This window comes from Arvicola amphibius, chromosome 7 (genome assembly GCF_903992535.2).
Source record: "Arvicola amphibius chromosome 7, mArvAmp1.2, whole genome shotgun sequence".
Classification (NCBI taxonomy): Eukaryota; Metazoa; Chordata; class Mammalia; order Rodentia; family Cricetidae; genus Arvicola; species Arvicola amphibius.
In genome coordinates this window covers 48,260,989-48,288,495 of record NC_052053.1, presented here as the reverse complement: position 1 = coordinate 48,288,495, position 27,507 = coordinate 48,260,989, and the positions used below count along the sequence as shown (strand labels likewise).

The window sequence follows — 27,507 nt, the reverse complement described above, 5'->3', positions numbered from 1 at the left end:
GCCCTCACTGCTTTTCGTCATGGTGCTTCCTCACAGCTACAGATGCCCATGAAGACACATGAAGATCTGATGGGCTGTGGTCACCTGGGCCACCTTCTCAACCCTGGCTGGGTGCAATGCAGAGGTGCAGGTCACCTACCTCACATCTGTACCTTGCCATCTTGGGGACTCAGAGACCTTGTCATGCTGTCACACGACTGCAAGAGTGTTCACAGCCCACATCAGTCACTGCTCCACCCCAGCCCGGCCCTACACCCAGCAAGACGCAGGAGAGGCCGTTTCCGTCGTTTATCTGACGCACAGTCATTGCACAAAGTTGACAGATCAAGTGCTAGAGGGCAGTGAGGGACACATGAACAAGGACAGATGAAAATGCCACCACTGTGAGGTTCAGGGGCAAATAAAGGTGGGCCTGGGCCAGGGCTCACTCACAGCTCAGTAAGTGCAAACGAATGGAATGTCAGACTGAGGGCGGAGGGCGGAGGGCTGCTCCTGAGCACAGGGCCTCAGTCACCCCCCCCCCCCCACTCTCTCCTCACTGTGTCCTCCCGACCCTGGGAAGCCCTTGCCTCTTCCAGAGGGACTGGGTCCCAGGAGCCCGTGCTCAACTCCAGACCAGAACAGGAGTCTCATCTCCTGTAGGGTCTCACAACCTGAAAGCAGCAGAACATCCAAATAAAGTGTTAAGGCAAATAAATAAAAACCTCCCAGCTCAGGATAAAGGAGAGGGCTCCCAGGACCCCTGCAGCTGCCATGACAATGCTTGCAGAGCTGTCTGCAGGGCCCTGAGGTGGGCCCTATGCTGCTGGGCAGCCCCAGAGTCCGTGTGCATGGAGTTAAAGGCAAAATGCTGAGTCCACTTCTTGTTGGGGGGGGCTGACCCTGACCTCCCTGCCATGGTTCCCAGACCCTCACTTCTAGAGCAGCAGATGGTAACACAAGTGACAAGCCTTTGTGAGCTCTGCTTAGAGCCCTCAGCTGGAGCCTAGCACTGCCCAAGGAGTTCCAGGCTCACAGGGAAGTGGGAAGTGCCCAGTCCCACCTCCTCCATCTTTGGTGGTGGCAGAGGTGGGGTAAAAACTTAGTCTTTGGCAGGGCATGGGAATGTGTGAGGACAGGGTCCTGGGTTGGTGCCTGCGTTTCTGAAGGGAGCACGGGTGGGGCAAGCTCACCTCTGGATGGCCCAGATGGGGCTTTCCATACTGACCAGAAGCCTTGGTGCTGGCTCCTACTCCAGGACCCTGTGACTGTCACCATATAGCCCTCATGTCTTATCCCTCACCGATACCTCCTTGCCCTCTGTCTGCAGCCCAGAGGGGACTGGGGCTCTGTGGTCCATATCTCTACACCTTCCTCTCAGGTCTTCCCCTTGTTACACCTTGCTGTCCCTGGCCTGCCCCTGCTGCCCAGGTACCCTGAGGGCGTCTGGATAGGCTCCAGTGGTTCCTCTCCATGGAAATTTGTCCTCCAGGGTTGGGACTGCCAGATGAGCAGGTATAGCAGGCTCAGGGACAATGGCCCTCGGCCACCCTGACCCTTGGATGCCAACCCGAAGGAAGGGAAGGGCAGCCTTTTCTCTCCTATCACCCTTGTGAATGAGGCTCAAGCAGCCACCTCTCCCCTCAAGCTGTGTCCCCATTACTGCAGCTCTTCCAGGGGTCCATTCTCTCGAGGCATTGGCCCATTCAGCCCAGTGCTGCTAGCCACTGGCGCCCCCAGGTAGCCCAACAGGATCTCGCTGCGGCGCCGGGATAACTGTAGGATGTCGTCTGCCAGGGCTGGCACCGATGTGTAGCGCACGTTGTCCAGGTCGAACATATCCCTCAGGTACTGCACAATCTGGTGCTGCGGCAGGAGACTGGTGTTGGGCCCGGTCCTGTGACACTTTCTACGTCCTACAAAGTCCTTTCTCAGTGACAAAGCCCCAGCCCACCCTCCAAGTCTCAGGCCCTGCCTTCCTGTGGCTCCTACATCCTCAACTAGAACAGCCCAGCGCCCCACCCCTCTTCTGGCACCAAGAGGGTGCCTGTATCAGGAGCAGGGAAGCAGGGGTTGTTGTCACGTACCTTGAAGAAAGCACAGACTTCCGCAAGCTGGGGCTTGGGTCCGAGGAAGCCAAATGCCAGTACAGGACTGACATGCTCCGATACGGAGTAGAAATGGGAGATGAAGCCATCGGGCACCTATGGTGAGTGGCAGGGTTGGGGATCAAGGATCATCTAAAGGCCCTGGGTCCTGCCTAGCTGACCCTGGGTAAGCGGGGGGCCTGTACAGCCCTGGTTTTCAGATCTACAGAAAGGGCTAGCAGACATTTCTGAGAGCTGCCCCATGGAGGCCTTAATGGGCAAAGACTACCAAAGAAAGCATTAGCCATGGCAGTAGAACCTGGCAGCCACGGGGACCAATCAGCTACTCCATCCAGGGTGCAGATGCCATCTGCCTACTCCCTGACTCCTGTGGGCACTGGCCACTCATGTGCACCCCCCACCCCCCAACCACCAGTGTCCTTCTCCTCTGCTCAGTCCTGGGATATGACGGCTGCTCCCAAGGGAAGAGACAAGGTAGGGCTACGTGCCCTCTGGGACAACTGGCCAAGTGGGGTACAGTGGCAGGATGGGTGGTTGGTGAGGAGTCGGGGAGCCCTGGCTGCTTAGGACTCAGTAGCGCTCCCAAGGGGCCTCACCAATCACTCACCATCAGGAGCCTCCTCTTGGCTTTCAGGACAGACCAGCACGCAGTGGCCAGGGCCTGGAACAGGTAAGAGCCCAGTCTAGAGTTAGAGCACTTTGACCCACAGCCCTGATCCTGGGCCAGGATGAGCCCTTCCCACGGCTCCCCACACTCAACCATGCCTGGACCTTGCTTTTTCTTTACCCTAAATTTGACAACAGATGACTTATCATCTGTTTATATATGTGTGTTTATACCTTAAATTTGACAACATGCCTAGTTTTCACTTTGTGAGTGTGCCTGCGTCACTTTGTGCACTGTGTGTGTCCGGGAGCCTACAGAGTCCCCAGGCCAGGGGATGCTGGATCCCTCAGAACTGGAGTTACAGGTGGTTGTGAGTTGCCATGTAAGCATCACAAAACAAACCTGGGTCCTTTTCAAGAGCAGCAAACACAGAGCTATCTCTTTAGCTCCATACACCTATTTTTGAATCTAGGCTCCAACACTTGCTGCTTCGGAACTCCAGTTAGGTACTGAGGCTTCCCAGGCTGTTTCCTCCTCTGTGAAACGCTCATGATCTGCAACCTGCCCACCTCACCTGGCGGCTGTGGGGAGCCACCATGAGCACCTACGAGTGGCCTGCTTGGAGATCAGTCATGGGCAGCAGCACCACAACGTTACTAGAGTTATCACTGGCAGCCTTGAGTTTTCTCTTTGGTTTTGTTTTTTTTCCTTCTTTTCTTAAAAACTTTGTTTATATTTTATGTATGAGTGCTCTGTCTGCATGTGTGCCTGCATCCTAGAAGAGGGCATCAGATCCTATTACAGGTGGCTGTGAGCCACTGTGTGGTTGCTGTAACTTGAACTCAGGACTTCTGGAAGAACAATCAGTGCTCTTAACCTCTGAGTCATCTCTCCAGCCCTTGGTTTTGATTTTTCAAGCCAAGGTCTCACTATATAGCCTGACTGTCCTGGAAATAGCTCTATAAACCAGGCTGGCCTCAAACTCAGAGATATGCCTGCCTCCATCTCCCAAGTGCTGGGATTAAAGGTGTGCACCACCATGGCCTGGTTAGTTTGATTTTTGGTTGTTTGTTTGGGGGGTAGAGGTGTTGGGGGGATTACCTCTATTTTAAGCTAAGGTGGTGCATTAAAATGCATATAATTAGTGTCGGCCCAAGGTAAGGATCTGAACCACACGAAGTACAATGCAAAGGAAATGTGCACTTCTGCCAGAACCAGGGCATCAGGAAACTCTGGCATGCCCTGAGTCTGTCACCCCAGATCTCAGTGAACAGGGACTGGCCCCAGAGTCGGAGGATAAAGGAACTCCAGGGACAAGAGACTAGTGCCCAAATTATGTGCCATGAACACATATGGGAAAGGGACAGTGGCCTACCGTTTCCTTGAAGCTGTCGGATAGCCAGCGGTTCCGCAGGACAGCAAGCACCGAAGATGGAGGGTTCTCCAAGTCCTCGAAAGCATCCATGAGGATGAAGTCCAGCACAATGTCAAAGAAGCTCATGCATGCCACCTGCAAGAGGGGACGCTGGGTCTCGAGCTGCTGCGCAGACAGCTGCGGCTGTGGGGCTGTGCAGCACACGCGAGGAAACGGCTGGAACCCAGGCTCTGCGTGTGTAATGATGAGCCACCTCTGCTGCTCAGCATACATGCAGAGCTGGGCACAGCTCCCACCAAAAGGATCTCCGTTCTGTAGGACCCGAGAAGCTCGACATGAGCCAACTCACCCCTCGGCCCTCCAGCTCCAGCCGGGTCGTGGCCCAGGTTTCAGGCCGCAGGGCGTAACTCAGCATCTCCTCATAGCTCTCCAGGAAGCCTTTAGGACTCTGTGAGAAGCACAGCCGGTTCTGGTTGGGGGAGAGGCCCTGAGACCCAGCAGGGTAAGATTCACAGGCAAGCTGGGCTGTGGATAGAATGTGCCAGCAGAGCTGGGCCTTACTCCAAGGAGGAGGCATCTTTTGCCTGAACCTTCTGACAACCAGGGTGTGTCTGGGGCGGAATCCACACCAGAGGACCCAGCCATGTCTGTCTGGCTCATTACTAAACACCTGTGGCTTTCTGGGAGCCAGACACAGCTCCATCACATGACCTGTCCGTGGAGGGGCCCGGGAGAGGGTGTGGTTTTCAGGGGTGGAGAGGGAGGACTGCCCACACATCTGGAGACCATCAGCAGCCCCCCAGCACAGAAGCACTTCCTAAGCAGTGTTGCAGACTCTTGCAGGGCCAGGGCATATGGCTCAGTAGCACAGACTTGCCTAGCATGGAGGGTGGCTGACACAGGACACATCCACTTATAAATGGAAAGAGAAAGACCCAAGTCTTGGCCAAAGGCGGCAAGGTTACAAAATGGCCCTGATGCTACAACTCGGGACAGGGCTCTATGAGAGCTCTGTGCTGGGGCGCAGGGAAACAACATCCTCTTCTAGTGGAAAACAAATCCGAAGATTGGCTGGGGCAGAGGCAGCAGAGGCCTGCTCAGAATGGCCAGGCCCTAGCCACTTGTTTTCTCTTCCCCCTCCTATTCCCGTGAGGCCAAGGAGAGCCAACTAAGGGCATAGGCTGGACCCAGCATACGTGACTGCAGAGCTTGGCTCTATACTTCACTTGCTCAGTGACCTGGGACACCTCCTCTCCCTCTCCAGCCTGTTTCCTCATCTGCTTCTCGAAGACTGTAGCAGAGCTGATGGCTGCTGGAGAGACAGATGAAAGAGCAGCCTGGAGCTCACTTGGGGGCAGATTGCAGGCACTGGGGACAGTCGCCTGGCTAAGGCAAACGCAGCACCCGTCAGGGCCTCCAATGTCAGGGGTTCAACTGCACACACACCCGTGCCAAGCTTATAATCCTGGCCCCTGGGGGCTTCACTGCATGGTAGGAAAGACAAGGGGCATCCTATGTAGGATGCAGGGTGAGAAGGTCAGAGTTGAGAACCCTCCGGGTTCATCTTCTTTGCCATTATATAGTATACACACTTCACATACTCTCTTCTATATGGACTTCATAACTGTCTAAATAAAAAATAAGGAAGATGTGCTATGCACAGAGGAAGGTCCAAAGCAGGCAGAGGGCCTGGTCTGCCCACGAGGCCAGTGCCCAAAGCTTCACAGGGCCAAGTATGCCCAGCATAGCACACATCAGCCTCAGGTCATGACCAAGGGCAGCTGGACCAGGGCATCTGAAGCGGTGGGAGACAAGTGTGGTCACAGGTTCTAGATCAGGAGAGCAGGGACTAAGAGGACAGCCTATATAACAGCTTCGCTCCAGCAGAGCCCCAGGAAGCTGAGGCAGGAGCATTGGCATGAGTAAAAGAGAGCCAGCATGATGCTGCAGTGGCAAAGGCACCTACCACGTGCTGACAACTGGAGTTCAGTCCTGAACCCATACAGAAGAGAGCCCATTCCCACAAGCTGCCCGCCGTCCTCCACATGCAGCAGGTGTAGTGCGCAGGCCCCCAGACTCATGCACACAAAACAGAAATGTAAGAGAAGCTGGGCACGGTGGTGTATGCTTGTGATCCTACCACTTGGGAGGCAGATGCAGAAGGATCAGGAGTTCAAGGTCATCCTCAGCCACAGAGCCAGCCTGTTACACAAGACCCTCTCTCTCAAGAGACTTGCTCCAATCCGTCGACAAAAGCACAAGTGGGTGATAAATATGGAGAGCCGTGGAGCAGTGGACAGAGTGGCAAAGGTTAAGGTTACAGAAGCCCAGTACTGGCCAAGACTGAGCACAAACTCTTCTGCTGCCAACAGGGACCTAAGGGAACCAGTGAGAGCCTTTGAAAGTCCTGCCAGGGCCTGAGAGAGACCTCACAGGTCCCCATGGAGTCTGTGTGGGGACAAATGCAGCCATCAACACCTGAAAAACAGCAGATGCCACCAAGATGCCTGCCTACAAGCTGGAGGGCTTTGCAGGCAGTAATTCCCACACCAGCAAGTTAGAGTGGAACAGGAAGAGATACCCTGTGATGTCACTATGTAAAAACTGCAAGCTGCTGGCAGGGCACAGCTGGGGAGGTGGGCAATGGCACCCGCAGTCAGAACATCCATGCAGCAGATCTGGGACTTTATCAAGAGTCACCCTGGACAGATGTGGGAACCTTCCGAAGTGTGCATTTCTTTCTTTTTTTTATTTTTTAAACATTTATTTATTATGTATGCAGTGTTCCTCCTGTACACCTCAATGCCAGAAGAGGGTACCAGACCTCATTACAGATGGTTATGAGCCATCGTGTAGTTGCTGGGAATTGAACTCAAGACCTCTGGAAGAACAGCCAGTGTGCTTAACCTCTGAGCCATCTCTCCAGCCCCTTGCAGTGTGCATTTCTTTGGTTGGTTTTTTATTTTTATTATTATTATTATTATTATTATTTTTGGTTTTGTTTTTCGAGGCAGGGTTTTCCTGTAGCTTTGGAGCCGGTCCTGGAACTTAGTTTGTGGACCAGGCTGGCATTGAACTCACGAAGTGCTGCCTGCCTCTGTTTCCCAAGTGCTGGGATTAAAGGTGTGCACCACCCCCCACCCCCCATCTTGTGGTTTACATTTTATAACGGGTCAGTTTTATAAAGCTGTACTGTTTGAATCACAAGTAAGAAAGAGTTCAAGTCTCTAGCCTTCTTAGTTGGAGCAGGGAGGGTTTCCAGGTTGGGAGGGACCGGCAACCCTTTCCCACCACTCCATGGCCATACGAAGATGCCAGGACTCTACTTGATTTCAACGTGTTTGTATGCATGTGCGGGCAGACAGGGGCTCAATTGAGACTGACTGGCAGGAGCTCACAGCACTAGGATTACAACACACTGTACCACACGTGGCATTTGGCGGATGGGCTCTGAATTCAGGTCCTCATCTTCGCCCGGCCAGCACTTAACTGAGCCATCGGCTCAGCCCCAAGAACTGCTGCCTTCATTATTACTGTGTTGACATGAGTGTAGACACACCCATACCACAGGTTGCATGAGGAGGTCAGAGGACAGCTTTTGGGACTTGGTCTCCCTTTTCATCATGGGTTTTGGGGATCTTCCTCAGGTCACCAGTCCTATAGGGCATAGTTTTACCCACTGAGCAATCTCATAGGTCCCACTTTGTTGTTTTTAAAGAGCCAATCAACAGTCAGCAAAACGAAGCAAACACCAGTTAGAAATAAGGTCTCGGAGGGAAAGGTCATGGGCAAGAAAATTTGCAACAGTACCACCCCGGCTACCTTCTCAGCTCTGGTCATCAGGCCTGTCACCATCTGCCGGCCGACCTCCCCAAAGAAGACCTGGTTGTCCCTTTCTTCCAGAAGCCCCTGAAGAAAGACGGGGGTGAGCTGTTGGCTTCCCAGAGCCCATAGAAAGGGCAGAGTGACCCTGTGTGGAGCAGGCCCAGCGCCCTCCCCAGTGACCCCCACACCACACCCACCTCAAAGGCCTGCCGTACACAATGCAACTTGGCCAGGAAGTCCTGGTCACTGTAGCAGCCCAGCAGCTCTGTCCTGAGAAGAGGGACAGACGGTGTCATGCCACCTGGTCCTGCCTAGCAAGGTCCAATGGAGGTAGGGTGTACTCCGGGTGAGGAGGAGAGGGCAAGGGTCCAACCTGGCCCGCCTCAGCCTGGCAGTGTGACCTCCTCTATGTCCAGTCTCACCCCAGTCAAAGGCACAGGCTGATTGGATGTTCTCTGGAGCCTCACTGGCCCCTCTGGCCCTGGGCACAGGTAGCAGTTATGGCTATGGTGCCTAGGCTGACCTTAGACTCCTTTAGACCACAATCAGCCATCGCTGCTCCCTGGAAAAGTACCAAAATGGCCAACCGGTTCCATATGACATCTCTCTCCAAGTCACTAGAGCCCGCGACAGAGCTTTCTGCTATTTTCAGGCAGTGGACTTTTAAACCATGACAAGCCATGATCGGAAAACAAAGTACAAGTCCACGGGACAGCAGGTTCACTTCAGAGGGCAGAGTGCCACTCTCCCTGAAGACGACGACTTCTATGTAGTTAATTGCGATGGGAGAGAGACATTCTCTTGAGTAGCGCACCCTCTGACAAGGTGTCCATGCTCCTGAAACAACCCTCACCCACGCTCCGTGCTGCTGGAGGCAGCCCTAAGGAAACGCACCAGCTCACTTGCTCTGTTCATGCTCTCTCTTACACACACACACACACACACACTCATGCACGCACGCACGCACACGATGACATAAAAACAGAAGGTGAAGATAGTTGGAAAGAAGGATTAGTGGGAAGGGAGGAGGACAGGGCTTGAATATGATCAAAACACATTACGTTCATGTATTAAAATGACACAATGAAACTATTATATATAATATATGCTAATAACATTTTCTTACTGGGTTGTGGTTGTGCACACCTTCAATCCCAGCACTCAGGGAAGCAGAGGCAGGTGGATCTCTGAGTTTGAGGCCGGCCTGGGCTACAGAGTGAGTTCCAGGACAGCCAGAGCTACACAGAGAAACCCTGTCTCCCCTGTCTCAAAAAAACTAAACAAACTCGATACCTCCCAGCAGTGGGGAAGTAGCAGGAGGATCAGGAGTTCAAGGCTATTCTCGGTCACACAGTAGTTCCAGTTCAAGGCCAGCTAGGGATATACAAGATTGTAAAGTGCCCTACCTAAGAGAGGGTTAAGAGACCCAGTGTAAGCACAGGACAGGAGGGCAAGAGACAAGAGGACTTCTGTCAAGGTCACAAACTACTTGTTTTATTTTCAAAGTTTTCAGGAGAGGGTGTGTTAGGCCGCCCGACCTTGAGCTGTCCAACCTTGAGCCCCAGCTTGGTGTTGCCTGCAAATTTGTCTAGGACTTGGCAGGCTCCACAGGCCTAGCTCTTTCTAAAAGTATGGCTGTCTTTCTCAGTCTCCAACTCCGTCTCAGGAACACAACTCAGGTCCTGTGTGAGCCGAAGGTGAGCATTCTACCATGGAGATACTTCCTTGGCTCTTGGTTTGTGGGTATTTTTATTTTGTTTTTCAACACAGAATTCTCTCTATAACAGCCCTGGCTATCCTAGAACTCACTCTGAAGACCAGGCTGGCCTCAAACTCAGAGATCCACCTGCCTCTGCCTCCCAAGAGCTGGGTTTGTTCGGGACCTCTGCTGCAGTGGGATGGCCCAGGCATGCACAGTGTGAGGCACTCGCCCAGCTGAGTCCTTGCCAGGCACCATGGGCCTCTGTGCCTCTTCCCCGGGGCTGGAGCCCCCTCCTGCTTACTCTCACCTGAGTGTCCGGCAGGGCACTTTGCCCTCCTTCACCAGCTGCAGAGCTTCCTCGTAGGCAGCAGCAGGCCTGGAGAGAGGGAGCGGGTAATCTCCGACCTGCAGGGACTCAAAGAGCTGGAGAGGGGCCAAGGAGGCCAGTGAGCAGCACCCCACAGACGCCAGAGCTCTGGGCCACACCAATAGTGACCTCCCAAGGGGCCTGCCTGCCTATGGCCCATCATGGAGATGCCAAAGATATACTAGCCCCGGGAGACAGGAAGCCTAGTTTATGTCCAGCCCTAGATCTCAGCACTCCTATGTCTAGGTTCTCTGCCCAAAGGACAGTCTACTGGACACACACTCCCATCTTCCTGTCCCAAGCACAGACACCATGCCCCTTGCCCCAGTCTAGTAGCAGACTAATGCTAACCAAAGGACTGAATGGGTTAGAGACACTAGAGCTGGGTGTGGTTTAGAGTCCTGGGGATGGGGGCACCCTTGCTTTGACCTGGCACTTCAGAGTCTCTAGGAGGCAGAGCTTGGTTCCCACCCAAGAAAATAACCTTACCTCCACCAACCTAGTGCTGGCCCAGAAGGCCTGGCCCGACCCAACTCGGTCCCCCAGGAAATCACCTCAGTTGCTGAGAAAAAGGAGTCTTCCGAGGTCAGGCTGTCATCGTCATCGGCCCGCAGACGCAGTGAGCCCTCAGTCAGGGGCAGCATGAGGGTCCTCTCTGCAAGGGAGTAGGACTGGGCTGAGACCCATTGCTGCAGGAATCCTGGCCCGCCCACAGCACTAATCCCTAGACTCAGACCCTTCTGGGGCAGATGCTGGCAGAGGTCACAAAGCTGCCCTGAGCTGTGTGATAACAACAGGGGTCATCTCAACACCCATTCTGTTGCTCTATGTCCCTGCGTAGTGAGCGTTTCCTTTTTTTTTTTTTTTTTTTTTTTTTTTAAGATTTATTTATTTATTATGTATACAGTATTCTCAGTGCTCTGCCTACAGGCCAGAAGAGGGCACCAGATCTCAATATAGATGGTTGTGAGCCACCATGTGGTTGCTGGGAATTGAACTCAGGACCTTTGGAAGACCAGGCGGTGCTCTTAACCCCTGAGCCATCTCTCCAGTCCCTGGTTTTGGTTTTTTCAAGACAGGGTTTTCTTGCATATCCCTGGATGTCCTAGAACTCACTCTGTAGTAAGCTGGTCTCAAACTCAGAGATCCTCCTGTCTCTGCCTCCCTGTGGAATTAGTAAATTGGGTACCACCACCACCCAATCTATTGTTTCCCTTTCTAAAAGGCTGAAACTGCCTTAAGGGCATCCAAGGGCAATTATCCAGCATTCCCTAGTCTGCTTGCTCTGGAGTACAGGTCTGGACTTTCCAGGCCACTTAGGAACGGTGTGTCAAACAGAGGTCACAGACTTGATGGTGGTCACCTTGAAGGCCCTATCAACTTCAGTTATATAGGAAGATCCATGGGAACAGGACTTTTCCAGTAGGCAAAGCCACACTGAGAGCAATACCAAGAAGCCAGGGAAGATGTAGCGTGCAGAACTGGCCAGCCCTTTCTGGACCCCAGTTGTTCCCACAGGGCTGTCTGGGCAGACAAGGGGATACTGGGCTGAGCAAGTTGGTTCCCTCCCTGTGGTTCCCACCCTTTACCTCCCCAAATGACAAGAGAGCTCGGCCTGCTTGGCTAACTACCATGTGAGTGCAAAGGCCTGAAGACTTGCCCAGAGAGGTCACACACAGCCCAAAAGCACTCCCAAGAGGCCAGGGCATACCAACTATGGACTCCTTGAGCCTCATCCTGCTTCAGTGTCTATCTACCATCTTTAAGGGATACCTCAGTTTCCCTATTTGTTCAATGAGGTCCAGGGAACTGTGATTTGTTTGCGGCACTGGGGGACCAAGCTCTGACCCCAACCTCTGTCCCTGGCACCTCAGGCCTGCAGCAGCCTGCATGGTCCTGCTCACCGAGATCCAGCAGCATGCTGTCAGAGGGGAAGGTGGAACCAAATTCTTCCTGCAGGTGATAGGCCCGGTGCAACAGGGACTCCAGCTTCTCGGCAAATTCCCTCCGTTGTGACTCTGGCTATGACACAAACAATGACCTTCAACCTACAACTGCCAAGCTCCCCGTTCAGACAGGGCCCCAAGGAAATGAGCTGGCTCTGGGTCCAGAAGAGCTCTGGAATCGTGCCGCCTGCCACTCCAGGAGACACCGGCCATCATGGTGTAAACACACACTCTGATGCCAGAAAGACGGGCAAAGGATCTCAGCAGGTAGGGCATCGTGGTGTACACCTGTAATCCTGGAACCCTACAGGCAAAACCAGGAAAATCTCAGGTTTGAGACCACTGTGGGACATTAGTGAGTTCCAGGCAGCCAGGACTACACAGCAAGATCCTGTCTCAGAAAAGAAAAAAAAAAAAAAAAAAAAAAAAAAAAAAAAATCTTATCAACCAGGGTTGAGAGATGGTTCAGTGGTTCAATTAGACAGCATACTGGGCTTGCAGGCGACCCAAGTCTGCTCCCCAACACCTGGTTTTACATGGTGCTGGGGAACAAGCTCAAAGCTTCCTACATGCTAGGTAAGCACTCTGTCAGCTGAGCCATACCCTCAGCCCCTCTTGCTTTCCTGTTGGTTGGCTGGTGGTACATATTTCCTAGAACACGCTGTGTCTCTAGGTTGATGTGGGAGAGTCTTCTGTTTGAGTTGATTTCTTTGGCTAATAAAGAAACTGCCTGGCCCATTTGATAGACCGCCCCTTAGGTGGGTGGAGTAGACAGAACAGGAAGAGGAAGTGAGGTAGAAGGATCAGTAAGATGCCACACCTCTCCTAAGTTAGGCAGACTGCCGTGCCTCTCCTGAGAGAGAAGCCAGATGCAATGAAGCTCCAGCCCAAGAAGGACGTATGCTAGAAACTTCCCGGTAAGGCACCACTTCGTGGTGCTACACAGATTATTAGATATGGGTTAATCAAGATGTGAGTAAGAGGCTGAAAATAATGGGCCAGGCAGTCTTTAAAAGAATACAATTTGTGTGATGTTATTTCGGGTTTTAAGCTAGCCGGTGGCCTAGAGCAGGGCGGTGGGAAACCGCCCGCAGCCCCTCACACCACTAGGTGACCCAAGACTGTTGCTGGATTAAAGCCCCACCCTTCCCTCCGCCATCCACATTCAGAGTTCAGATCCTATGTACCTTCAAGGTGGCCTCCTCCAATACCTTCCCCACAGAAGGGACTGAAAAGGGGCTGGTGTGTGAAGAGGGTACCTAGGACTCGGGAGACAGGTGCACAGAGCAGTAGTTGTTCCTGGGGTGTCACTAAGCAAGGGACACGTGAGTGTTACGGCCTGCAGGTGACAAGCTGAGCAGCAAAGGCCAGGCTGTCCAGGGAGGATGCAGGTGGCAGGAGAATGCTTCCAAGGAGGCACAAGCAGGGCCTGGGCCTAAGTCGGAGGGTGGGAGCTGGTGTTGGGACAGAGTCTGTGAGCCTCTGTAGTGGGGTGCTGTTCCCTCTCACTCTCGGGCTTCTGGGCTTGGGTCCCAAGGTGAGGCAAGAGTTAGCCTAACTACTCTCTCCATGGAGGTGGAGGCAACCAGAGTAGAGCCTGTTGCTACAGTAACCAGAGCCTAGGGAGGAGACAGGTGAGGGCCAATCAGGCCTGAGCAAGGGCCAGAAGAGCTGCGAGGCAGCTGCTGGTGAGGGCTTAGCCTCAAAGCATCTCTCCGGAGCAGGGATATTACAGAGAGAAAGCTGAAGGTCGTTAAGTGGTCCAGGGTGTTTACTAAAATATGGCAGGAGAGACTGGACCAGACCTACAGGATTCTAGGCCACGGGCCACACTCTGCTGTATTCCTAGCATGGCCAGCAGAGCCTGTCTGTCAGCTCTCTGGCAATAACTGTGGGTGTGGGTGTGGGTGGGTCAAAGCTGCACACACGACACAGAAGCTCAACCGACTTAAGAAAAGAAGACAACTTCAGAATTGAAAAAAAAAAAGCTTCTGTTTTGAGACAATGTCTCAGGTAGCCCAGGATGAGCTCAAACTCACTATATAACCTTAAACTTCTGATCCTCCTGACTCCACTTCCCAAGTGCTGGGATTGCTGGCCTATTCCTGGCCTACGTGGTACTGGGGATGGAACCCAGGGCTTGTGTAGCGAGTCTTTCTCTGTCCCACCAGCCAGCTCCCAAATAACAACACGAAGACTTCTTATTAATTATGAAAGCTTGGCCTATAGCTTAGGCTTGTTCCTAATTAGCTCTTATAACTTAACCCATTTATATTAGTCTGTGCTATTACGTGGCGTTACCTCTTCCATCTTGCACCTCCTCTTTCCTCTCCGAGTCTCCTGGCATCTCTTGCGCACCTTGACTCCTCCTCTTCCTTTCTCTTCCTGGAAATCCCTCCTATACCTACTGCCTAGCTACTGGCTGTTCAGCTTTTTATTACACCAGTTACAGCAAATACATCTTCACACAGGGTACAAAAAAAAAAAACCACAACAGGCTTGGTGCATGGTAAGAAAGCACTCTACCAGCTAAGCTTCACCTCTAGCCCGGAAATTTAAAATTGTTGTGTTTCAATGGATGCCATCAACAATGTGAAAACTCTATGGGCAAGGTGGCACACACCTTTAATCCCAGCACTTGGGAGGCACAGGCAGGTAAATCTCTGTGAGTTCAAGGCCAAAGTGAATTTGGTCTACAGAGTGAGCTCCAGGACAGTAGTCAGGGATATGTGGAAAGACATGTCTCAAAGAAAGCAAAGCAAAAAGAAGGTGAAAACTCCCAGGACAGAGATCCTGTAAGTCACAGGTCTGAAAAAAGAACTGAGCCTACAACACACAAGGGACGCTCAATAGCACCATCAAAAGATTAGAAACAACAGCTGTGCCTGCAGAATATACAATGGGACACGCACACCTGGAGAGGTGGCTCAGCAGTTAAGAGTGCTGGTTGCTCTTTCAGAGGACCCAGGTTCGATTCCTAAAACACACGTGGCAGCTCACAACTGTGTAACTCCAGTTGCAGAGGGTTGAACAGCTTCACATAGACTCGCATGCAGGCAAAACACCAATGTGCACAAAGAGACACGCACATTCAACGGCAGCATCATAAGATTGAAAACAACCGGTGTGTCGTAATCCCACACACCAGACCAGAACAGACATTTCTCCAAAGGAACGCACAGATGGGGGCCAGCAGCATGGCTCAGCAAATAAAGGTGCTTGCCAGCGAGCCTGAGCTCACGCCCCAGGACCCACACGACATAGGTGGAAAATCAACTCCTTACAAGTTATCTTCTGACCGCCTCATGTGCACCATGCCTCCCCACAAAACAACCACAAAAGGAATAAAAGTTTTAGCACATATGCACAGATGGCAAACAGCACGGGAAAAGCCAGGCAGCATCAGCAATGGAATGCCAGTCACGGCCAGAGCGCAAGGGCTGTGGGAGGAGGCGAGAAAATGTGGGGGTGAGTGTTAACGTATGTAGGGATTTATGAGAAGACCAAGACTGATAGCCACAACCCCCCAAAACACAGGAACACTGTCCAACACAACTGTTAAATATGCCAGCACAGGAGCTGGGGGTGGCACACACCGTGAATCCCAGCACTCACCTAGCCTAGCAGGCAGGGGCAGGCAGCGTTCTGTGAGCTCAAGGCCAGCCTGGTCTACACACCAAGTTCCAGGACAGCTAGAAACCCAGTCTCAAAAAACAAAACAAACAAAAATCTTAACACGGGGTTGGAATGATGGCTTAGGAGCTAAGACCTCTGGCTGCTCTTATTTGTTCCCAGCACCACATGGTGGCTCAACAACATCTGTAACCTGTTCCAGGGGATCTGACCCCTTTTCTGACCTTGGTTTACACCAGGCACACATGCGCTGAACATACACATACATAGGCAAAATACTCACACTAAGTAAACTAAATAAGTCTAAAATAACAATGAAAAGGATGGTGAGCAAGTGAGATACATCAGCAGGTCAAAGTGTTTGCTACCAAGGCTGACAATCTGAGTTCAACTTTCAGGTCTCCACAAGGTGGGAAAAACAGAACTGATTCCTATAGGTTGTCCTCTGACCCTCTGACCTCCACAAGTCCACTGTGGGACATGCATATCTCTCTCTCTCTCTCTCTCTCTCTCTCTCTCTCTCTCTCTCTCTCTCTCTCACACACACACACAAATAATGTAACTAAAAAAAAAAAATCTTCAAAGGTCTGGCAAACCAGGTATGGTAGTGCACACCTTCAGCCTCACCACTTGGGAGGCAATGGCAGGCCTCTGTGAGTTCGAGGTCAGCCTGTTCTTCACAGCCAGTTCCAGGCCACCGAGGGCTCCACAGTCAGACACTATCTGAAAAACAAAGCCTAGTGTACCAGCTGGTTCTGTTAGTCGGCCTGTCATAAGCTAGAGTCAGAGAGGAAGGAGCCTCAGCTGAGGAAAAGGCCTCCATGAGATCCAGATTTACAGCAAAATTTTCTCAATTAGTGATCAATGGGGGAGGGCCCATCCCATGGTGGGTGGGGCCATCCCTGGGCTGCTGGTCCTGGGTTCTATAAGAAAGCAGGCTGAGCAAGCCATGAAGAACAAGCCTGATGTAGGTGTATCTTCTATCTATCTGATGATTTCATTGGTTAATTAATAAAGAAACTGCTTGGCCTGATAGGTTAGAACATAGGTAGGTGGAATAGACAGAACAGAATGCTGGGAAGAAGGAAAGTGAGGTAGATGCCTCAGGTAATTGCCCTGCCTCTCCTCTCTGGGACAGATGCGATGGAGCCAACCACCAGGTCAGACATGCTGAATCTTTCCCGGTAAGACACCACTCATGGTGTTACACAGATTATTAGATATGGGTTAGTCAAGATGTGAGTAAGAGGCTGAAACTAATGAGCCAGGCAGTGTTTAAATGAATACAGTTTGTGTGTTGTTATTTCTGGGGCTAAGCTAGCTATGCGGGAGCTGGTTGGGATGAAAAGCAGGCCTGCCCGCAGCTCCTCACTACACAAGCCAGTAAGCAGCACCCCTCCATGGCTTCTGCATCAGCTCCTGCCCCCAGGTTCCTGCCCTCACTTCTTTCACTGGTGAAAAGCAATATGGAAGTGTTTCTCCTCACAGCAATAGAAACCCTAACTAAGACAGCTGGCAAGATGGCTCTGTGGCATATGTCACCATGCCTCGATGACCAAAGTTTGATTCCCAGGACCCACAAGTTGGAAGGAGAAGCAACTCCCACATGATCTCTCAATGCATATCACAGTGTGCCGACCCACACATACACACAAATAATAAAAAAGTATACATACATACATACACATACACACATCTGGTTATGGTGGCTCACATCTTTAATCCTAGTACTTGGGAGGCAGATGTAGATATACCTCTGTGAGTCTGAGGCCAGGCTGATCTACATTGAGAGTTCTAACCCAGCTAGGACCACACAGAGATACCCTGTCTATGTACACACAGATATACCTTACAGCTAGGACCACACAGAAATACCCTGTCTATGTACACACAGATATAACCAGTGTAGTAAATACAGTGGGGAACCAATGCCACGTCCTTCAATGCTCATCCCTAACAAAACACCTGTTGGTGCCATCATCTGCCGACACACAAACAGTAAGGGTCTATGGCATGTGGGGTTCTCATCTTTGCACCCCACTCACTGTCTCCATGACTTCTGAGCGACAGGTTTCTGAGATCAGCTTTCCACGTGGGCAACAGAAGTGCACCTTTACCTGTAACTGCCTGTGCCAGGCACCACCCAGCCCAGCACTGCAGGCGCCACCCACACTTGCACTGCACATTGTTTACCAGGCACCCGCTCGATCTGGTCCCATTCTGTGGAGGTGCACACGCAGGCTAGAAGAGAGGAGACACAACCCTACTGGCCAGACTCACAAGGTGGTCCTGGGGCCTGTGCTCGGTGATATCCCGATATCCCAGATATCAAGCAGCCAAGTCCCTGTGAAATTTCCCTGGGTTGGTTTATTTGGTTTGATACAGGTCTCATTCTGAAACTCAACTTGACCTGAAACTCACTCTATAGCCCAAGTGCCTGGAACTTTCACAACTGTAACTCCAGTTCCAGGGAATTCAACACCCTCTTCTGGACCCTAGGCACCAACATGGTACAAAGATATACATGCAGGGAAACATGCATTAAAAAAATAAAAATAAAGTCTTACAAATAAATAAATTACAGAATTATAATAAACAACTTGAGTGGTGTTCCCAAAAGAAACCCAAAGGCCCAGAGTCCAGCCTGCTGCCAACAAGAGACCCATTTCCTATGGCCTTGCACCAGCATATCCACCCTCTCCCAAACAGAGCTGGGAAGCATCTGATCATCATCAACGTGCGACTTGTCCACCGAGCTACCACCAGGCCGACATAGCACTTAGCATGCTATTCTAGGTGGAGCTTTCATGGACTGGAGACTCGACAGAGAGTAAATGCCCGCGAGAGAGGTCACACCAGAGTCAGTCTGTCCACCCTGCCAACTTCCCCGCACAGTGGCTGTGGAAGACCACCTACCTCTGACGGTGCCTCTGACGAGGTGTCTGGGTTCTGGAAGCTGTCCCCTGGTGTGGGGGTGCTGCCTCCATCCCCTCTCTGCCCCACACTCAGGGCCTGCTCCCACTTCTGCAGGGCCTCCTCAAAGAGCTCCATGCCTGAGAACAGGTGAGAGGAGAGAGGGTCAGCTCCCAGTCTCAGCCTACAGGGGCACACCATGGCAGGGAGGCCAAGGCCAATGTAGGGTGGGGCAGTAACTGAAGTGACTTGCTTTGTTCAGATTCTTAGGCCATTCCCCCCAGGCACGCTGTTACCCTACCCGAGACCCTGTGCTCTCCCCCCAAATCAAACCTTGTACATAGAGACTCTCAGCACTGCCATCGGTGGTGGGCACAGACTCCTCCATCCCTCTGGTTTCCCATGAATCTGAGCATGCAGCTGTGGGGCTGGATGAATTGACCACTACCATCTGGGGACCAAGTATACAGATAAGAAGTGAGGCCCTTTGTGCGCCCCTTCTAAGCCCACCCACTGGCTGACCTCAAGCCATATGCCCTCCTAGATATCTCCCGTGGGCTCGGCCAGCACCCACAACCTCAGAACAGCTGGACGATGCCCCACAGAAACTGCCAGTGTAAAGAAACACAGGCTGATACCAACAGCCATGTATGAAACCAGCCTGGGCCCCAGTCCAGGCTCTACCAGTCAGACAAGGAGGATAGACAGCTGCCACCTTGTTTCTGAGCCCCCCCCCCCCCAACCACAACAGTGGCCTCTACCTTACCACAGGAGACTTGAGGGCAAGGGCAGAGCCAGAGCCGGGCTTAGAGCTACAGCCGGGTCCTTGCTGACTGGACTCACTCCAGCAACAGTGCTCACCTTTGTTTGTATCCCTATCTCTAGACCCTCAGTGCCCGGCCCATCCTGGACAGCTCCCAGGCACTTGCTCAGGGTCTGCGGCCCAGGCCTCCGGATAGGCCCTTTTGGCACCTACACACTTTTCTCAGACTGGGGCCTCCAACCGCCATCCCCCAGCCTCTGAAGGCCGACTTTGCGAACAAGGATGTGAAGGAACGAAGGGGCCTCTCTCTCTTCTAACAGTCCAGAAGCTTGCTCAGGGCGGAGTCCAGAAATGTCCTGGTGGTACCTGCCCCAAACATCCCGCCCTGGCTCCTCACCGAGGCCAGGCTGTGGGAGGAGCCTGAGTGTTTGCTGGGCTCGATGGAGGAGATGCCGCTGAGAGTGTCGTTGCTCTTGCTGCTGGGGCTCTGAACCCTCCGGCTGGAGTAGCCTGTGGGGAGAAGGTGGACCCTGCACACATCCACCACCTAGACCGTCCAGCCCATCCTCATCTTTCTGACAGCCTCACCTCCTAAGCCAAACACCAGCAAATCCCCCTGAGAGTGCACTGTTGTAGGGAGAGGCAGAGGAATGGGGCCCTTCCTATGGCCTGCTGATTTAACACAGGGCCAGGCCCATTGGTGAGCACCAAATGCTGGGACAAGCTGAGAGCAAGGCAGGGTCACTTCCCTACCTCTTGCTTGGTTTGCCTGTGTGCTTGATTGAGTGACTGATAAAGAATTCTCTTTTCCAGGTGGCTCAGCAGGTAAGGACACTTGCTGCCAGGCCGAACAACCTGGTTTAATCCTCGATGGACGGAAAGAACCAACTCCTGGAAGTTGTCCTCTGACCTGCACACACACCACACACACACACATACACACACCCCAAGCGCACACACACACCACACACACACACACACACACACACACACACAGGCACACACCCACCTCCTATCCCGCAAGAATAGACAACATAAAAACATGAGAGGGCCAGGCTATGGCTCAGCTAGAGGAGCGGGTGCTCGGCATGCAGGAAGCCCTGAGTTTGACCTCCAGCCCTATGTAAACTGTGCACGGTGGGCACAGGCACTGTGATCCCCGACTCAGGAGGTGCAGGTGAGAGAATGAGAGCCAGGGAAATGGCTCAATGGGTAAAGCATTTGCCACACAGCATGAGGAACTCAGTTCAAATCCCCAGACCCCATGTAAAGCCAGATGCAGTGGTCCACGTCTGTTATCCCAGCATTCCTAGGGAGAGATGGGAGGCACAGACCAGAGACTTCCAGAAGCTGAAGGGCAGCTAGCCTGTGCACTCAGCTGTGGAAAACCAAGAACTGCATCTCAGACAAGGTGCAGGGCGAAGGCAACGCCCAGGCCTCACTGGATCCCTAACTCCAGTCACAGGTGGCCCAGTGCCCTCTTCCGCCCTCCACAGCACACAGTGGACATACACACAGGCAGGCAAAGCACTCATACACTCATACACACAAAATAAACTCATAGATCTTAAACAACAGGATTGGAAGAGGGCTTAGCAAGGAAGGGGCCTGAGACTGATCCTTGGGACCCATGTGGTGGCAGAAGAGAAGCAACTCCCACAAGCCATCCTCTGATCGCCTCGTGTACTCCATGATATGTGCACAGTAAATAAATAAACACAGAAATAAATGAATAAAGCAATTTTGAAACCTCATTTTCCTTATCTTTCTTGACTTTTCATATGGACTTTGGTTGTTAAGATGAAGTCTCAGTCTGCAGCCCACGGCAGCCTTGAACGGTCCCCCCTCGGGCTTTGGCCTCCAGAGCTAGGATTACAGGCACGCTATCACACCTGGCTTTAAAATCTACCTTTCTCCCAAGCTGAGAACCTGTGGGAACACTCTGCCTTGAGAGGAGAACAAAATGACAATGACATGTGGCAAAATTCCCAGGGGCTGTTAAGAGTCTTCTAGGGCCAGCAAGATGGTGCAATGGACAGGGCATTTGCTACTGAGCCTGATGACCTCAGCTTGACCCCAGAACCCACACTGTGGAAGGAGGAGAGAATGTACTCTTCCAGCTGTCCTCTGACTCCACAAGGACACCACAGTACACACCTACACATGTGTATATACAAACACCAGAATAAAATTTTGTTTTGTTTTTCAAGACAGGGTTTCTCTGTGTACCCCTGGCTGTCCTGGAACTCACTCTGTAGACCAGGCAGGCCTCAGACTCACTGAGATCCACCTGCCTCTGCCTCCCAAGTGCTGGGATTAAAGGTGTGCGCCACCATTGCCTGGCCAAAATAAAATAAATTTTAAAAAAAGTTTTTTTTCCCCCATAGTGGCTTATTTCTCTGATGGCCCCATCTCCAGCTCAGAAGGATAAACTAAAAGGGTGCATTACCACATGCAAATCCCTTTTCACCTAAAAAGGGGAATACGAGAAATACGATTGGGCTCCCGAAGCCCATGGCTCCTCCTATTCCTGAGCAGGAGGAAACTGGCACCCCTGGGCCCTGACCTGGTGTCCCCTGAGGAGATGAGGACATCCAAGACCAACACCACTCACCAAGACTGAGCCTAGGGTCTGAAGGAATGATTCTATGATTCTATCCCTCTTACTTCAGGGAGCATGGCTGTGAGGCGGGAAGGCACTAGCCCAAGACCCCACAGAGAAGAGCGCTGAACCGTGACAACATGATGATGTCAGGACACCCCTACCACACACCTACCTTTCTTCACTGAAGGGACCTTGCGGGTCATGAGGATGGGCAGGGGTACTGTACCCAGCTGCTCACCTCCCAGCTCAGGGCCCACCTGCTTCTTCTTCCGCCGGCGCCTCTTCAGCTGGTGGGCAGCCAGGGCCAAGGCCACAGTCCCAAGGGCTGTGGCAAAAAGAACCTTCCTCAGGCCTGGTGTCAACCGCAGCTGGGAGAATGCAGACTGGAGGAAAGAGACAAGTGGCTTGGTTATGTCACCGAGGTGTGGGCACAGTGTTCCTCTGCCGATCACAGAGTGACAAGGGACACTAAAAAGTAAATCAGGCCAGTTTTTCTAAACTGTGAACCAGAAATATAAAGACAGCAGAGGACATTGCTGAGGAGAGGAATTTAGGAGCTGGGACCCGGTGTGCCCTGCACACTGCTGGTCACCATTCCGTGCCTGCAGGGGTATAGTACCAGGTACTGTGCCATCTGTCAGAGTCTCTGCCACCTTCCAAATGACCAACACACAACTCAAACCCAGACCTGACAGCTCCATTTCTCAGTGACATCTGGAGCTAATGACACACACTATTCCAGACCACTCCACTCAAACAGGCTCATCCTGGCCACTCTGCTGCTGGCCCAGGTGGAACGGTCCCACAAAAGAAAGCTTTAGGGGGCGTCAAGGAATTTAGTCAGCATGCCCATAGACAAACTGAAGTCAAGAGGTTACCTAGCCTTAGGGTGAAGGCTGAGCTGAAGGCCCTGACTCTGTCTTTGTTTTTTTAAATATTTATTTATTATGTATACAATGATCTGTCTGCGTGTATGCCTACATGCTAGAAGAGGGCACCAGATCTCATTATAGATGACTGTGAGCCACCATGTGGTTGCTGGGAACTGAACTCAGGACCTCTGGAAGAGCAGCCAGTGCTCTTAACTTCTGAGCCATCTCTCCAGCACCAGGGACTCTCCATCCTAACTGTGGAGGGGACCACTAATGGGCAGGGCAAGGTCCCCTGTGGAAAGTGGAGAAAGGGGGCTAAGCACTGGGAAGCATGCACCTGTCAGCCTGTTTGCTGAGTGCAATGGAATCAGTTAGCTTCCTGCTTCTGCTGCCAAGCCTCCCACACAATGAACTATAGCCCACTGGAACTGTGTGCCCAAATGTTCTCTTCCTCCGCTAAGGTATTTCATCATAGCAATGAGAAATTAACTAAAGACACACAGTAAAGCCATGATACGGATTCAGCTCTCCCAGGTGCTGAGGACCCCTGGGCAGGACCACACCCATCTTACCTGACCAAATGTCGTGTACAGGAACACGGGTATCTCAGCCACAGTCATGGCTAAAGCCTGGATCATGGACATACCCTCAGTACGACGGAACGCCATGGCAGACCAAGCACCTGAGGCGGGAACTCGGGGTAAGAGCTTCCGAAAAGATCTTCAACTGGTCTCTGGCTGGGTCTTGGGCACCACCCACACGCCAGCAGGGCCGGGGCACACATTACAGAAGGTCCTTCCACAGAGCTGAGGGACAGACGACCAGATGAGACACAGGAAGGGGCAAACAGGGCTGGGGTTGAGTGGTGGAGGCTCTCTCCCCATGTTCAATACCCAATCCTGCCATAAAGCTTCAGGTCAGTGAGATAGCCAGGCAGGTTAAAGAACTTGCTGAGCCAGCCTGACAACCGAGTTCTCCAGGTCCAATGTGCTGCTAGCTTGATAAAAATCTAGGGTGACATGCTTCTGAGCATATCCACGAGGGATTAACTAATTAAAGTGAAAGACCCATCCACAGCATGGCACTAGTCTCTGGGCTAGAGCCATGGACTGTGTTCTTTGCTCTCTGCCTCTTAACTGCGTATGTAATGCAAGCAGGTGTCATGAGATGCTGTCACTGTGACTTCCTCCCAGTGATGGACTGTCACCTGGAACAACAAGCCAAACAAACCCTTTCTGCCCAAGTTGCTTCTGCTAAGGTATTTTATGAGAGCAACAGAAATGAGCCTAGACACGAAGGAGAGACCTGACCCCGTAGCTGGTCTCTGGCTTCCACATGTGACTCCGGCAGGTGCTCCACACTCAAATACACAATTTATTTTGTTTATGTGTGTGTAGATGCCACATGGGTTCAGATGCTTGCAGAGGCCAGAAGATGGCACCGATACCTGGAGCTGGAATTACAGGCAGCTATGAACCACCTGATAAGTGCTTAGAAGCGAACTCAGGTCTTCTGGAAAAGAAGCAAGCATGCTTAACCACGGAGCCATCTTTCCAGCCCCAATAAAAAAAATGTTTTAAACTGGGCATGGTGATCCACGTCTTTAATCACAGCACTTTGGAGGCAGAGGTAGGAGGATCTCTGTGAGTTTGAGGCCAGCATTGGTCTACAAAGCAAGTTCCAGGACAGCCAGGACTACATAAAGTAACTCTCTCAAAAAAAACCCTGGGATTTAGAGGGTTGGCTCGGCAGTTGAAAGCACTGGCTATTCTTCCAGAAAGTTCATGTTCAATTGAGTCCCAGCACCCACATGGTGACTCACAACTGTCTCTAACTCCAGCTCGAGGGGATCTGATGGCCTCTTCTGCCCTCTGAAGGTACCAAGTACATGTATGGTGCACACACACATGCATGCACAAAACACCCCCCCAACATACATTTAATTTTTTTTAAAAAAAAAGATATACACATGAGCAAAAATAAAGAGATGTAAACAAGTGTGTTCTCAGGGGTTGGGCACCTCACTACAGGCTTCTGATTCCAGCTGCTCAGGACACTGAGGCAGGAGGATCAAAGTTCCAAGAATGACTGGGCAATTTAGGCCAACCCTGCCTCAAATTTTTTTTTTTTTTTTTGATTTTTCGAGATAGGGTTTCTCTGTGGCTTTGGAGCCTGTCCTGGAACTAGCTCTTGTAGACCAGGCTGGCCTCGAACTCACAGAGATCCACCTGCCTCTGCCTCCCGAGTGCTGGGATTAAAGGCGTGCGCCACCACCGCCCGGCTTGCCTCAATTTTTTTTTAAAGCACTTGTCTAGCATGTAGCAGTTGGGAGGGAAAACTGCCTTTATTGAGTGGGATGAAGGCCAAGGGTGCATCCAGAATCCCAGGCCCCACGCTGCCCCTTGCAGGCAAGCAACAACCATATAGGGAATCCTACCTGCCTGGGAGCAGAAGGCAGCATGTGTGGCAGGCTGGTTGCAGAAAAGAGCCCAGAGACTGGGAGATAAATAGGTCACCCTCTAACGTCAGGCCTTCTGCACTTTCTCAGCCTTTTTAAACACACAGGCCATTTTCTAAATAAAGTTCTCTCGGGCTCCCGACTGAGATGCATGGCATTCTTTTCACAAAACTAGGAATGCTTCACTTCCTGCAGCCTAAAGGTCTGTGCTGATCTGGAGGTGGTGATGGGTTTTTGGTTGCTTTTATTCATATTTATTTTTGAAACAGTCTCAAACTGCAGCACAGCCTCGCCTTGAATTCAAAATACTTCTCTCCCTTTGGTCTCACTAGTACAGAGTTTACTGTCAAGAGCTAACTATACGGGCAGATGTTTCTCCCTGCCTCTCCCCATCTTCTGGTGAAGAAACTGAGTTTCTAGAGCCTAAGCCAGGAGTCCAAAGCAACTCGCTTCCTAGGTGGCGGAGAGAGGGTACTTCAAGGTCTAGATACCGCTAAACACAGCAGGGACAGGCAGTGCAGCCACAGGGGGCGAAGACAGCCTCCTCTGGGTCCCCAAAACCCACCTCAGGGACTCCTCACCATCCTATCCCGAGGCCAGATCAGTGGTTTGATCACATATAACCGAGACCCCCAAGACCCTACAGGGGTCGCCCAATACTATGGTCAAGTTCAAGGATGACTCCTGGGATCTCCAGAGGAAGGAACATACAGGCTAGGGCAGACCCTGTCTTCCTGGGATGGTGGCCAAAAGTCACTAGGGCAGCATTAAGAGATGAACAAGGAACAGCTTACCCTTGGTGAGTGAGGAAGGCACACAGCCCGATCAGGTTGGCCCTGAGGCTGAGGGGTGGAGTGGAGCAGAGGGCGGGTGAGAGTGGGGCTGAAGAAATTACTACAGGTCAAGGGCAGATGTGCTGCCTGGAGGCTGTGAGGTGAGCTACAACCTCCACAGGTCCTCCTCCAAGCTCCAGCCTGGCCGGGCGGTGGTGGCGCACGCCCTTAATCCCAGCGCTTGGGAGGCAGAGGCAGGCGGATCTCTGTGAGTTCGAGACCAGCCTGGTCTACAAGAGCTAGCTCCAGGACAGGCTCTAAAGCTGCAGAGAAACCCTGTCTCGAAAAGCCAAAAACTCCAGCCTGGCTTGGCCTTGGGTGGGAGACAAGGGTGTCTGATAACTGGAGATATTCTTGCCTGTGCTTTTTCAACAGGCCTTTTCAACAGGCCGGCACTCTGTGACAACTCTGAGCGTGAAGTTGCTCTCAGGACCCTCGAGGTAGCCACCGTTTACCACAAAGATACACAAACGGAGGCTTTGAGAGATGAGATCCCAAGGCTGTAGGTGAGCATCCTAGCTCCTGTCTGCTGTTTGCCCATAGCAAACCTGAAGGGCTTCAGGGCCTTGAAGTTCTGAGAAGGCCACATGGAATTCGAGGAGAGCCTGTGCTAGGGCTGAGGCAGGTGGAGGTGGGGAGAGAGGCCTGTCAGCTACTGTTGGCTGTGCCCATCAAGAGAAAGGTCACTTCACAGAAAAGAAGGGTCCAAGCTCAACACCACCATATCCTGCCTGCCTCTCACTTCTAATGCTGGCTGGCTCCTTCACCATGGCACACTAGGCCTGATATCCCGGGTTTCCATCCCAGGCCCTTCTCTCTTGCGCAAGACACCCCTACTAATGACTCTGGCCTGAACATTGTCTCTCACTCCACCTGACCTAGCTATGGTCCCAGACCAGACGGTCCTAAGCCACCTTCTGCCTCATTTCCTGTTTCTTTTCTATCCCGGGACGTCTCTGTGGGGTCTCCGAGGAGACTAGGCTTCCCCAGAGTAGACATCGGCCATATCCCGAGCTTCAGCATCTGCTCCTTGCGGAGCCAGAGCACGGAGGACAGAGCCTTTCTCTCTGTCCTAGACCTCCCTAAAACATCCTTGAGGTTCTGCCTACAGCCGGCACACCTGCTCCTTTCAGGCCGGCAAGACCCTACTTGGATGCCCACGGCGTTCCAGGCCCAGGAGTCTCCTCTCTGACCCAGCTCCCTTCTCGTTCCACCCCCAGAGCCAGGCATCCTCTCGCGCGCCTGGTCCAGGTGGCCCACTCATCCCACCCTGGACACTTAAGAGGACAAATTGGGCCGCGGACCCCTGCGTGAGCTGGGCTCCATGCTCTGCAAGCCTCACTCCTGAACCCTGCTGCGCTGCTCGCCCGCGCAGTGGCCGCCACTCACCCAGGATCCCATCGCTGCGGAAGGGCAGCGTCTCCTTTCCCGGCGGCAACACAACCAAACCAGGCCCTGGTGGGGGAGCGGGGGCGTGGCCTCGATGAGGCCCGACACAGCTAGGACCAACGAACGTCTCCA

At 52.3% G+C, this 27,507-nt stretch overlaps 1 protein-coding gene across 2 annotated transcripts; it reads right to left on the bottom strand.

Annotated features, from left to right (window-relative positions):
* Positions 1 to 510: 510 nt before the first annotated feature.
* On the bottom strand, positions 511 to 27,507 carry Miga2 (mitoguardin 2). 2 transcript variants are annotated; one of them, XM_038336881.1, is made up of 16 exons: positions 27,376 to 27,507; positions 23,268 to 23,501; positions 21,996 to 22,206; positions 19,616 to 19,728; positions 18,789 to 18,906; positions 18,459 to 18,595; positions 11,868 to 11,985; positions 10,518 to 10,618; positions 9,904 to 10,019; positions 8,092 to 8,164; positions 7,892 to 7,978; positions 4,419 to 4,517; positions 4,070 to 4,204; positions 2,695 to 2,748; positions 2,067 to 2,183; positions 511 to 1,845 (listed from the first exon to the last, which is right to left on the bottom strand). In XM_038336881.1, the coding sequence occupies exons 2-16, from the start codon at positions 23,361 to 23,363 to the stop codon at positions 1,639 to 1,641; spliced, it is 1,782 nt and encodes a 593-aa protein (XP_038192809.1). In that variant the 5' UTR covers positions 23,364 to 23,501; positions 27,376 to 27,507; the 3' UTR covers positions 511 to 1,638. The 2 variants fall into 2 exon arrangements, with proteins under 2 accessions (XP_038192809.1, XP_038192810.1); XM_038336882.1 differs by having other exon boundaries at positions 1,683 to 1,895.